Source organism: Symphodus melops, assembly GCF_947650265.1.
Source record: "Symphodus melops genome assembly, chromosome: 17".
In the NCBI taxonomy this organism is placed as follows: domain Eukaryota; kingdom Metazoa; phylum Chordata; class Actinopteri; order Labriformes; family Labridae; genus Symphodus; species Symphodus melops.
In genome coordinates this window covers 21254130-21266975 of record NC_136707.1, presented here as the reverse complement: position 1 = coordinate 21266975, position 12846 = coordinate 21254130, and the positions used below count along the sequence as shown (strand labels likewise).

Here is a 12846-nt window from a genome sequence, read left to right as displayed (position 1 = left end):
CCTAATAAACAGATAGACGGATCAACAGAGAGGATTCGGCGATCTCAGCATGTATCGTTCGTCCTCTCTCCTCTCTGACCCCTGCTGAGGCAGGCTGCAGCGAGACACAACGCGGTGCATCCACAAATACGGCTTCACAATGCCAGGCCTCTCTAAATGTGGAGGATAGAAGTGGAAGGAGGAGGTGCAGCACAGAGGAGGTAGAGAGGAGACGTGATTAGAATATAGACGCTACTCTGTGGATGAGAGAAAAGATGGAAGGATGAGCGAAGTAAATTGATCAGAAAGAATTTGTTTGATTTGTTTGTTTTTTTGTAACGAACACACATCGTAAATATACTGATTGCTTCTCATAAAAGGCTTTTCACCATCTTCACATAGCAGACATCTCTGACATCATACTCAAGGTGGGAATTATAATGTTATATACATGCACTGCATGGTCATGTAAGCCTCCAGACAGTCCAGATACTAAAATTCTCTTTGCTTACATTCTCTTTTCACAGAATCCCACCCTCTGTCCCCTATAAGCATCGTATTCAGGTCACTGTGAACACATATCCTCACAAACTTTAACACTCACACATACACACACCGTGGGTGAGACACTAGTACGATGAACTGAAGCAGAGGATAAAGGAAGGTAGCACAGAGGACAGAACACCTCCAGGTGAATCCAGAGGTTGTGTTTGAGTATCAATGTGTGTGATTGTTTAGGACCCGTGTAAACAAAAACACCGTCACAAACTCACATCCAGGCGTGCACGTGAAAGAGAGGATGCACTCAAGATTATCACACTGCTTTGCTTCCTCACACATGCACACACACAAAAATGTGTGTGTAAGAGATGAATAATGCCATCGGTTGGGATGCAGCACTGTCCCTTGGGCAGGTGGAATGCCGGGATATTACGCTTGAACTGGCTGACACGCACACACACACACACACACACACACACACACACACACACACACACACACACACACAAGCTCAGTGCCCTGTCTCCAGGTGACTCTGTTCCTTTTATAAATCCATAGCAAACCACATCCCTCCTCTCTTCCATTCTCTGTTGTATGAATGCATTAGCATACACACTCCTTTGCAAACATAAACACACTCTCTATTTCACACACACACACACACACACACACACCCTCGTCTACACTGGCATGCATAGACACACTCAAGACTTGAAACAAACACACCAGACACACATATACACATACACACTGCACAACAAACCAAATGGTGTAAAGCCACACACACTGTAAAGCACACACTTCAACAGTTCCAACTACTCCTTGAAGGAAACTAGAGTTTGCATATGTGCAGGAAAACAAAGGGAGGACAGAGGACACAGGAGGAGAGGGCACACTGCACTAAAGACAAGTCAAAAATATTGCCTAACATTATTTGCTTTGGTAAAAAATAGTAATATATTAGAGCAGCTACAAAAAACACTGACAGAGTCAGGGGATCATGTTTGATCCAAAACAATAATGAATAATGCATCACACAAATTAAGCCTTACCCTGGAAAGCTTAATAGCCAGAGCAACTTTGTCAGTGGAGTTCAGTTTAGACTCAGAGCAAGTGTCATGACCAAACATGGATGCTCTTCAGACATTTTTTATCTTAATACTGTGAACTGCAGTCTTTCAGTGAATCCTCACTCCTAATTGTGCACCACTATACATCCCAATACTAGCATCTGTAACAACGTTCTTATCGTTATTTATCACAGAAAATGTATTGAATGCCCTGACTACACACTTTCTTTCTGCCTTCTCTTCCAAACATGGAAGCACCCAGAGTCTCCATCACGCCTGACCCTCCATCTTTGGAGTATTAAACAGAATTTGAAGACCCCATAATTTAGGAGCCATTTTATGCAAACACACACACACACACACACACAAACACACACACACGCACACACACACACACACACACGCACACACACGCACACACACACACACACACACACACACACACACACACACAGTTGTATATTGAGAGCACAGTTCATCGAAGACAAATTCCTTGTGTGTGTAAGCATACATGGCCAATAAAGCAGATTCTGATTCTGATATGCACAGCATTGACACACACTCATCCTGTGTTTCCATGTTTTGGTTTTCAAAGAAGATAAAGGGAGACAGAGGGAATTGCAGAGTGGATAAACCACAGGGAAAAGCACTAACCATCATATTTTTCTCTTTTTTTCTCCCTTCCCTCTTTCCTTCTCCCTTCAGAACCCCTGACCCCCTTCCCCCCGTCCCATCTCACCTCACCTCCCCCTCCCTTCTCTTGCTACAGACGGAGACAGCTATGCAGTCCTTCCGTGAGCGCAGCGGTGGTTACCACAGCAACCAACCCTGCTACCAGCAGGAGCCCCATGAATTATCCCGCCTGGAGACCTATCGGCAACATCCTCATCATCCCCAACCTCAGCACCCGCATCCAGGCCCTGGTCCACATCCAGGTCCAGGTCCAGGGCACACAAGGACGGGCTATGAGGCTCTTTCACTTGCAAACCCCACAACCATGCCTCCGACTGGAGGGCCAGGAACTGGAGGAGGACCCAAGGACTGTTACAGCCAGCAAGCCTACCCTGGATATCCGGGAAATGGTGGAGGGAATGGAAGTGGGAATGGAGGCTCTGCACCCTCACAGGCAAAAAAATCATACAGAACAAGCAAAGTACCCCAAACCAACACCAGTCAGCACCTGCAGGGACCTGGGGCCTACAGTAACCACATGGCGCCTGGCAGTTACTCAGCTCAGTATATTAGTGAGGGCCACCTGCAGCAGAAATGGGAGGACCAAGCCCAGCTAGCACAGTTTGACCAGGAGTTGATTGGACGTATGGAAGGTAGTGGTACCCCTGCACCTGGTTCCTCCCAGTACATGGACCAGAACTTGCTGGGCCACACCCAGACTCAGTGCCATCAGCCCTCCACCCCTGCCTATACAAGCCCCCACCATCAACCTCACCCTCCTAATCCTGCCCAATCCCCTCTCATGTACCCTCAGAGTCACCTGCACTACCCCCAGCACTCACCTTCTCCTTCACCATACATGGAAAAGTGCAGCCCTATGCCTCATTGTTATAAAGGTTACAACATGCCAACCAACTCCCAGTATGGAAGACAAATGAGTAGCCACAGCAATCTGAAGCCGGGAGGTTACAGGCCAACTCAGAACAGTTACAGCTATCAGCAGCCTCCGTCCAGAGGTTATGAGCAGCAGCCCCCTTTACAGGCCATGACCAACCCCCAGGAGTCCCACACAAAATATCAACACTACAGCCAACCCCAACAAAACTACTGTCTCTCAGATCTCTCTGTCAGATCGCCGGAACAGTATTATCAGACCTGTAGCCCTTCCTCAAGCCACTCCCCTGCACGTTCTGTTGGGCGCTCCCCTTCGTACAGCTCCACCCCTTCACCACTAATGACCAATCCAGAGTCGTTCCAGTATGGCCAACCACCCATGACCCCTGGGGCAGCCTCCTCTTCTTCATCCTCTTCAGCTGGTATGCAGGACCAAGCAAGTACCAATACCATGTTGATGCCCCCACGATCACACCCTTCACCCAATGTGCCCCATGCAGCACCCCATAGCTACACTACCACACCACAAGTCCCCACCATGAAAGAACGCTTCTCAGAGAAGTTGCTGTCAAACCCCAGCTTGTGGAGTCTGAATGCCCTCACCTCTCAAGTAGAGAATATCTCAAATAACGTCCAGCAGCTGCTGCTTTCAGAGGCTCTGGTGGCCAACAAAAAGGGAAGTAAGCGTAGTAGTGGAGGAAGCAACAGCAGTGTTGGAAGTGCGGCATCTTCCAAAAAGGGTGATGAGTACAAAAGCCCTTCCTATTCAGATAGTGGCGCTGGGAGTATTGGTCCCATGCAGGACCCTTACTCAACTCCACAGCATCAGCCAATGCCTATGGAGCTCCATGAGGGAGGCTACTCAAGCAGTAGTGATGAACAGCTGGAGAGGGGCTACTACTACTGTGGCCAGGGCAGAAGTCCAGCACAAGCCCCCAGTAACACACAGCAAAGCTTGGATACAGCCTCTTCATGCTCAATGACATCTCCAGACGACATGTCCACTAGGTCTGGGGACTCAGGTCTTCACAACCTTACCCCTGACCCAACACGATGTCAGTCAGGTCAAGGAGGAGATGGCATGAGTACTCCAGTAAAGAGCATTGGTGATGAGAGGTCGCCTACAAGTATAACAATTCCTAGTCCGATGAAACAAGAAAGGGACTCTCCTTTGGATATACAACATATCAGTGAGCCTGTCAAAGAAAACTTTGAAGAATCAGCATGGACAGAGAAACCAGCGGACAAAGAGGAAGTGACAACAGATAGAAACCCTGACCTTGACAGAGATTCAGACATGACTAAATCAACAGAGAATCTTGAAAAATGGTCAGATGAAGAGAAATGTACAGCTCGATACAGTGACCTCAACAAAGAGGAGATAGACAAAGGCTATTGCTATAAGGAGACAGTGTACCAACACGTACAGAGCAAATATGACTCTGATGCAAGAGACTCAGTTGAACAGTCCCCAGCAGCTCTCTCTGACTCCAGCCACAAAGAACACTTTGTCAATGAGATGAAATCTGAGGCATTCAAATCAGAGTCTCCGACTGCTTCTGAGAGCTCAGTGAAAACATTGCCTTTCATTTCTGGGGGTGACCTTGATCAGGATCAATATTCAACAGGGAAGGATGACAGCTCAGAGAATGCCTCCCCTACCCCCCTAGTGGAGGTTTTAAATGAGAACAACTTAGACAAGATAGAGAGCAGAAACAACGAGAACGAAGAGAGAGAAGGAGAGGAGGAAGCAGAAGAGGAAAATGAAGAGATACAGAAACAAAAGCTACATACTCTTTCGCCTCCTCTGTCTGCCGACGAAAAGGAGGAACTGGGGGAGGGAGAGACAGTGAGCCAGTCATCGACGAAGGATCATATGAATAATAAAAATGGGCCAGAGAAGCCTCTTGGAGATCTCTGTAGAAGGACAGAGAATCCAAGTACTGAACTCCTTATTGACAACGAGTCTGCAGGAACACCTTCACATCCAAATACAGCAGCAGATGCTTCTGCAAGGGAGTCAGCCATTGGTGACACGGCTCCTCAGCCTCAGTCATCTTTGCCAGTTTTCTCAGCTCTCAATGACAAGGGAACCCTCCAGGCTAGGGATCATATAGATCACAGTGATGCTAAAGTGCTGGAGCCAGACTCTCCCCAGCTCCCAGGGAAGTCGATACTTCCTTCAGCTCCCTCCTGGGCAGATACTCCCCCCTCCCCAAAAAAAGGTGATGAGGACATGGAGCCAGGCATCAGCTGTGCCAGTGCTGTAACTCCATTGGCCAAGCCAGAGCCTGTTGCCCCATCTGCTCAGCCCAGAGCATTTGGACGCAAGCATGCCAGGGGCAGAAGAAGAATGATGCAGTCAGGTGATGGAATCAGACAACAGCTAAGTTTGGAGAGGGAGGGGGGAGAAGAACAGGAAGGAGCCCCCTCTCCGATACAGAAACCATGCATGCCTCAGAGTAAAACTGTTTTATTTCCAGACCAGACAAATCTAGCTCATCAGGACTCTATTGTGAGCCAGACTCCCAAAATGCTAACGGATGGTTTTCGATCAAGAATGTGCACTCGCTCATTCAATTCACTCGACTCACCGCCCAAAGATGAGCCTCATCTTAAGAGAAAACCTGGCCCAAAGCCTGGGCCAAAACCTGGACCAAAACCAGGGTCAAAACCAGGCACAAAACCAGGGCCAAAACCAGGGCCTAAACCTGGCCTAAAGCCTGGATTAAGACCTGGATCAAAACCAGGGCCAAAACCAGGAGCAAAACCTGTGCCAAATGAACCAGAGCTGCCACAGAAAATGGAGACTCCTCTGAGAAGAAAGCCTGGACCGAAACCAGGTTCAAAACCTGGACCTAAACCTGGGCCAAAACCTGGACCAAAAATTGGTTCGAAAATAGGTCCAAAAGCAGGACATAAACCCAGCCCCAAGCCAGCAGAAATGGTACCGCCTGTTGACACTACACCTTTAAAGAGCTCTGTGGGTCGCCCCAAAGGATCAGTTTGTAAAGGAAAGACGGGACAACAGGAAGAAACTACTCAGCCTTTGACTGCACAGCAAAGCAGAAACAGGAAGAGCACAAAAGTTTCATTATCACAAGTAAATGAGGATGTAAAACCAGTAAATCAAGAAGAAAAAATCGTAAAACAGGAGGAAAAGGCACCAGAAAAGCAAAGTAAGAATATGGTGTTAAGATCCAGAAAGCCCTCACAAGAAAAACCCTCAAAAGAAAAAGAAAAACTTTTAGGGGAGAATGTTCTTCCCCAGGTTGTAACTGAAGTAAAAGCCAGTAATATTTCTACAAAAACAGAGGAGTCTATTACCCCAAAAGAAACTGTAACTACAACTCCTAATGAAGTAAAAACCACAGACCCACCTGTACTAGTTGCAGCATCATTCCCAACAGAAAAATCTGAAGAAAAGACATCACTTCCACTAAAACGGAAACCTAGTCCAGAACTTTCTCTAACACAAGTTAAGAAAAAGAGGGGTCCAAAACCCAAACCTAAACCCACATTGCCTGACCCCGCTGTTTTGGAAGAAATTGTCTCCCCACTTAAAGAGAAGTGTGTTGTGGGCTCCAGGAGAAAGCGAGGGTCAACCAAGAAAACTTCTGTGGTTACTACCCCAACCAAAGACGGTCTTCCAAATATCAATGAAACTGATATCACAACTGATACGCCTGTGCTGCCTCCTCAGTGCCCAACAAAAACAAAGGTTCTCCCACCACGCAAAGGTAGAGGACAGAAATATGAGGCCATGGTGCAAAAAATCACATCTCCTAGCTTGAAGAAACACCTCCCAATTACCCAGTTAGACAGCAATCTAAGTGACGATGTGACCAAGGTTTTGTCTCAACACGCCTTGAAGGAAGGTGAGACGTCAGTGCTCATACATGGCCCTGAGTTGGTTGACGGAGAAGTAATAAGCATAGATTCTAGACAAGAACAACTTAGTAAAGAGGAGACAACACAAGAAAGAAAAAAACACAAGATCAGTCAAGAGGCATCAACACAAGAGGAGGAGAGAACAGGGTCTGAACAAGAGGTTGTAAATAAGGAAGAGATGAGACAGGAAAACCACAAACCAGGGACGCCACAGGATGATGAGTCTGACAAGGTTTGGAGCTCAAGGGATGGCCCAGAAGAAGTTAAGCCTCAGTTGAAACAACCGGCCTCAGAAGCTTTATCTTTAACTGAGAATAACTCCTCAAGAGCTAAAAGAAAGAGATGGGCCATGGTTGAGAGTGCTGATGCCTCAGTAGTAGCATTGGAAGCAGGTAGCCTGATAGTCACAACACCAAGGCTAGCTAAGCAGAGAGCAATTAAAAACAACCATGAGATGCACCTTAAACAGAGAAGGAAGAAGAGAAAAGGCCTTCAAGAAGAAACACAAATAGACGAGGAGATAAAGGTGGAAGCAGCAGAACAACAGGAGAGGGTAGAAGAGAAGGTGAACGCGACAGAATCCACTGTACCTCTGTCAAACAGCCAGGATGAGATTAAAGAAGCTCCCCAGGTCATCAGCACAGACCTTATCCATAAACCGAGGCGAGGCAGAAAACCATCATCAGATCCAACCAAAAGGAAACGCAGCAAAGCCTCAACAGAGATGATTCCTGGTCAGCCATTGAAGGTCCACAAAAAGCCTGGGCCAAAACCTGGGATGAAAGATGTCATCGAGGTTATTGAGGCTGTAATAAGAGCTGCAGGATGTGAGTCAGACGCAAAAGAGGAGAGAGAAAAAGAAGAGAGGGAAAGAAGTGAAAGAGAAAAAACGGAAAAACAGGAGACAACCATTGTAGGTCCTGTAGTGACAGTATCTGACAAAAAGACTGAGATCATGACAGTAAAAAGAATCAGACGAAGACCAGTCTATCAAAATCCTAGACTGTCTTTCTGTCCTTATGTACGGATTAACAACTCCAGGGACTTTTCCTCTTGGTGTGCCATAGTCAACAAGCCTGAGGATGCAGTAATATTTCAGAGACGAAGAAAAAAGGGCATACTTCGAATGAGGAATCCTTTCACAGTTGCAAAAGTAGTGCCACAAGCTGCTGCCATGCTACAAGGACCCTTGGTAAACCCAAATCTAACAGACAGGTGTCTTACATGTAGCCTGTGTGGAAAGCCAGCAAATTACAGAGACTTGGGTGATTTGTGTGGACCCTACTACACAGAGGATAGTATTCCCCGGAAAGTTTTGACAACCAGCCACAATGAATCCCTCAGGATAGGTTCAGAGAATACAAATAACAACAACAGTAGCAACAGTGAAGATTCAGGCAACTCCCCAAAAAACGAGGGAGAGTGCAGCACAAAAAGTGAGGACAATACTGTGGCGTTACCACAAGAGGTCAGTAGTAGTAGTAGTCGTCACCATCACTGGCGCCACAGACGTGCAGAAAGACCGGAAAGAAGTGGTCAGGAGGGTGGTCCACGACGATTAACGCTCAGAGAGAGGTTCAGGCGGATGAAGCAGCTCCAGTCTGTCAGCACAGGGGGTTCAGGTGATCAAGAGGGCGCTGACAGCATGTTCCAAAGGCTGCAAGTGGAGGCAGAAGCTAAAGAGCATTGGGCGCATGAAAACTGTGCCATCTGGACCAAGGGCGTAATTATGGTAGCTGGGAGGCTGTTCGGCCTGAAAGAGGCCGCAAACAATTCAGCCCAAACGGTATGACTGCATTTATTTACTCTACTTTCATTATTATGCAAGTTAATAGAGAAAAGATAGCCCCTTTCACACATGATGTGCACTCCTGATAACTTTCCAGACATTGCCAGGATGAGCTGCATGTCTGAACGCAAAATGTCAAACTTCTCACCCCAAGTGTATCCAGATTTTGTCCTGCCAGTCCCTTTGTAAAATGTTCAACATTTCAATGAGCTGATAATATCAGGAAAATTCTCCAAAAAATGAGTAAGCAGGACTGATGTGGTTTGTTATGCATCCATTGCAAATTGGTCTGATCGACATGTACTGCTCGTCAGTATGTTCTTTACCACTATTTTGTTGATAGTTTGATTTATAGAAACAGGCAAATATTAACATCCTGGATATTTTGTTAATATTACACTGTGACCTCTTCCTCCTGAGACCCCATCCCCCATCCTAGACATTTTCAGGAGTGCATGTTTGAAAGGGGCTCATGGTAGTACTGTCATGCAAACAATCTCTGGGAAACTGCAATAACTTTTTAACTTTTTTCCCCTCTTGTCCTCTTCTCTTGTGTGTCTCTATTGGTCAATTTGTTTGTTTCTTTATTGGTCCCGGTCCATATGTCCATCTGTCTGACTAACCCCAGAACTGCTACAAGTGCCAGACTGTGGGGGCGTCCCTCAGCTGCTGTTGGAGAGGCTGCTCTCATAAATACCACTATGTCTGCGCCAAAGAGATAGGTAAGAGACCACAGCCAGAGAGGAAGAGAGCAACAAGGGATGAAAAGAAAAGAAGAGTCAGGGAGAGGGAGGTGAAATAAGTGGAGAAATTGGGAAAGAGAAATTGAAGGTGGGTTTAGAGGGCAATAGGGAGGGGAACCAATAAGGCAGGTAGAGAAAAAAGAAACATGAAGGAAGGGAGGGAGGGAGGGTGTTGGTAAAATGAGAGAGAGAGAAAATACATCAAGAAGTAACATTATTGAGTGTTAGGAGAGATGGCTGAGAGTGCTCGAGGAGAGCAAAAGAGGGAGGGAGCTTTGAATAAAGGGGATGATGAGAGGAAAGTGGGACCCCAGAGTGTGCAAGAGGGAGAGGGGGAAGAGATAGACGGTGTGCATGTGTGCATTATTGACCATAACCCTGTGGCTTGGTCCATCCATTCTGCTCTCTAGGTACTGAGTGTGCACGTGGTTGCTTGCTTCAATGCTTTCCTGTGTGCATCTCATCACCATGTTGCCTCTGTTTGTACTTTCCGTGTATGTGTGCTACTCTTTGTTGTCAATATGAGTGAGCGTCTGGGTGTTAGCACATGTGTTGTATAGCTCCCCTTACATTATTTCATGCCAAAAAAGTACAGTGTGAGGATTAGAAAGCCTGCCACGTCTGCCTAGCCAGCACAGAGAGCAGAGCGAGTCCCTTTTTAATCCTGCTGAGTGCACCAGCCATATCTGCCTGCCTGCATCACAACTCATCCACTCACTCCATCTTTCCTCTGTTGCTCACCTTTTCGCTCTCTCGCTTCCTTTTCATGCTCATTTCTCATCCTTACCCTTCTTCTTTTTTCATTCATATGGATTTCTTGTCGTAAATTTGTAGGGGTTACTGCGTGTAATCGGCTCATATCATTTATTTCATCTATTGTCATGGTCTATAAGTGACAATGAAACTTGCTTTTTTCTTTCTGTTCAATTACTCTCTTTCTGCCTAGGCTGCACATTCCACGAGGATGACTTCTCCATCAAATGTCCTAAACATGAGGTAAGAAAATTTCAGCTTTTCAGCTTTAGACACCCCAGATCATCACTGCACCCTGCTTTAACACTGCCCTGAAGAAAGGCAAAGGAGACAATTTTAGGAAACTAGTTTGTTCACTAACCTGAGTTACAAGATCGGTTTATGTACAAACAGCAGTTTTGTTGTTCTCTTAAGAACTCTTAAACCCTCTCTACTCGAAGAACCTGTGCATTTTGTTTCTTTTCTTTTCTCTCCCCTCAGTGCGATGTTGTCTCACCCCTTGCACCACTCCACACTTCATCCTTCTCTAAGCCAAAGAGAAAAAAGAAATTGAGTTCACACATTGCCGTCACAAGCAGCAACACCTTGGCTCAATAGATGAGACCGTGCAGAACAGAAAACACGGCTGTCAGCTCTTGTAAAACAAAAAGAGAAGGAAAAGTAGAACAGATGAGGATTCGGCTTATACTCAGGTATCAAGTACTCTATTTAGCTTCTTCTGAGCCATCGTGTAACCGACGACGGCCAGAATCACTTGGGCTCCATGATATTTTGTTACCCAGTCAATATGTTCACAGTGACCTTGGCAAGATAAACCCATACCCGTCAGAAATAGCTGCAAAAACATTCAAGTAATATACCCGTTTGTTTTGCGGTCACTTATTACGGCTGCAGACCTCTACAATTACAAAAAGTCACCTGGTCTTGCGTGACTATCAACAGTACACTTCGATTTGCTGTAAGACAGATGACATCTGGTGGTGGCGTGTTCACACTACAGCACAGAGAGGAAGGTCAAATGCAAAAGGGAGGCGGGGAGGGAAGTAAAGAGGGAGAGATGCTGACATTCAGCAGGAAGCAGCGGTGCATTGAGGCAGCAGTTGCAGCAGCCTCCCTCTCTCTCTCCCTCTCTCTCTCTCCCCTCTCTGCATCCCTCTTTCCCTCCCTCTTCCTCTCGTTGCTCTCCTCTGTGAAGACTGACAGGGATGAAAAGCTGGCTGCTGATCAAAACACCCCACCCAGCAACACACTGCCTTCTATCCTCCCCACGAGCTCTCTCCACCCTTTTCTCTCCCTCTTTTCCCTCTGTTATTTTCCCTATTTTTGCTCCTGCGCCTCCCTGCTGTTCCAGCTCCCTCTGTCTCTCACTCTGCTCACCTCTCATCTCATGTGTTCTGCCTTTTCAGTCATCCTCTCTCCCCGTCTCTTTCTCCCTCTTTCTTTCTCATCTCCTCTCCCCGCCTCCTTTCACCTCACCTCCCACGTCTAAGCGGCAGAAATAGAGTATGTATGAGAAACAGAGAGAAAAAGGAGAGCAAGACAGAAAGATTGTTGTTAGCAGGCTGAGGCACGGCTGTCATCAGCTGAGGGATTTGAAGGTCTGTGTGTGTGGGTCTGTGCTGCACCAATTTAAGCTGAGGAGCCTAATCAAAGGGAAGAGCAGATACAGATGCGCGCACACACACACACACACACACACACACACGCACACACAGACCCCCATGGGTCCCCTTCTGAAATTCTCTCTCTGCCTGCATTCATTTGGTTTCAGGGCTGGAACACACATATCGATGAAATTGTGTGCACATGCTGCCTTCAGCTGTGGGACACACACTGTGCGTCTACACAGGTTCATTAACAGGGTACCTGTAGGCTCACACACGGAACACACACAGTGCTTGAGAGACAGGCAGGAAGAAGGGGGGGGGGGGGGGGGGGGGGGGGGGAACAGTTTTGTGCTGCAGCTGAGAGAGAAAAGAAAAGAGGAATGGGGACAGTTACATCAGCGAGCAACTGAATGAAAGAGGCAGAGATAGAAGGAGAAAAGAAGGGCAGAATTAGAAGAAGGGCAACAAAGGGAGCGACATTCGTTGATGAAGAAAAAGAGAGGAAACGGGTGAGAGTGACAGAACACGATCAAAGAAGGTCAAAAGAAAAATAATGAAAAACAAAACAGAGGGAAATGTAGGAGTCAGAGAGACACGCAGCTCGTCTGAGTCCAGGCTGTAAGGATGTGCGACGGGTGCCTCAGAGAGGAGCACAGAGAGAATGAATGAGAGGTATACTGGGTGGCTTCAGAGGACGACGAGGGGAAATGAAGGGCTCTACCGCCACCTCACCAGTGCAATTAGTGGGCGTTCCTGCTGTGTCTTTCACAGAGGAGCTGGTTCACTGACCAGCTGCATCAATCTCACTTTCATGTCTGCACAAACACTCATGAACAGCACCGCCATCAGAGCTCCAAGTGGCAGGTCTGCACAGGCTTACCTGCGGTATACATGATAAACGTGTTGCAGCTTCTACGTCCTCCAAAACTCTGTCCTCCTCGAGGTTG

The 12846-nt window shown here is 46.9% G+C and overlaps 1 protein-coding gene across 2 annotated transcripts in view; it reads left to right on the top strand.

Annotated features, from left to right (window-relative positions):
* Window positions 1-12846, top strand: part of rai1 (retinoic acid induced 1) — a 60596-nt gene that overhangs the window by 45176 nt on the left and 2574 nt on the right. For both annotated transcript variants that reach the window (XM_079365945.1, XM_079365944.1), the window contains exons 2-4: window positions 2256-8793; window positions 9425-9518; window positions 10486-10535. In XM_079365945.1, coding sequence (XP_079222071.1) covers window positions 2332-8793; window positions 9425-9518; window positions 10486-10535 — 6606 coding nt within the window. In that variant the 5' untranslated portion in view covers window positions 2256-2331. The remainder of the gene's footprint in view (window positions 1-2255; window positions 8794-9424; window positions 9519-10485; window positions 10536-12846) is intronic.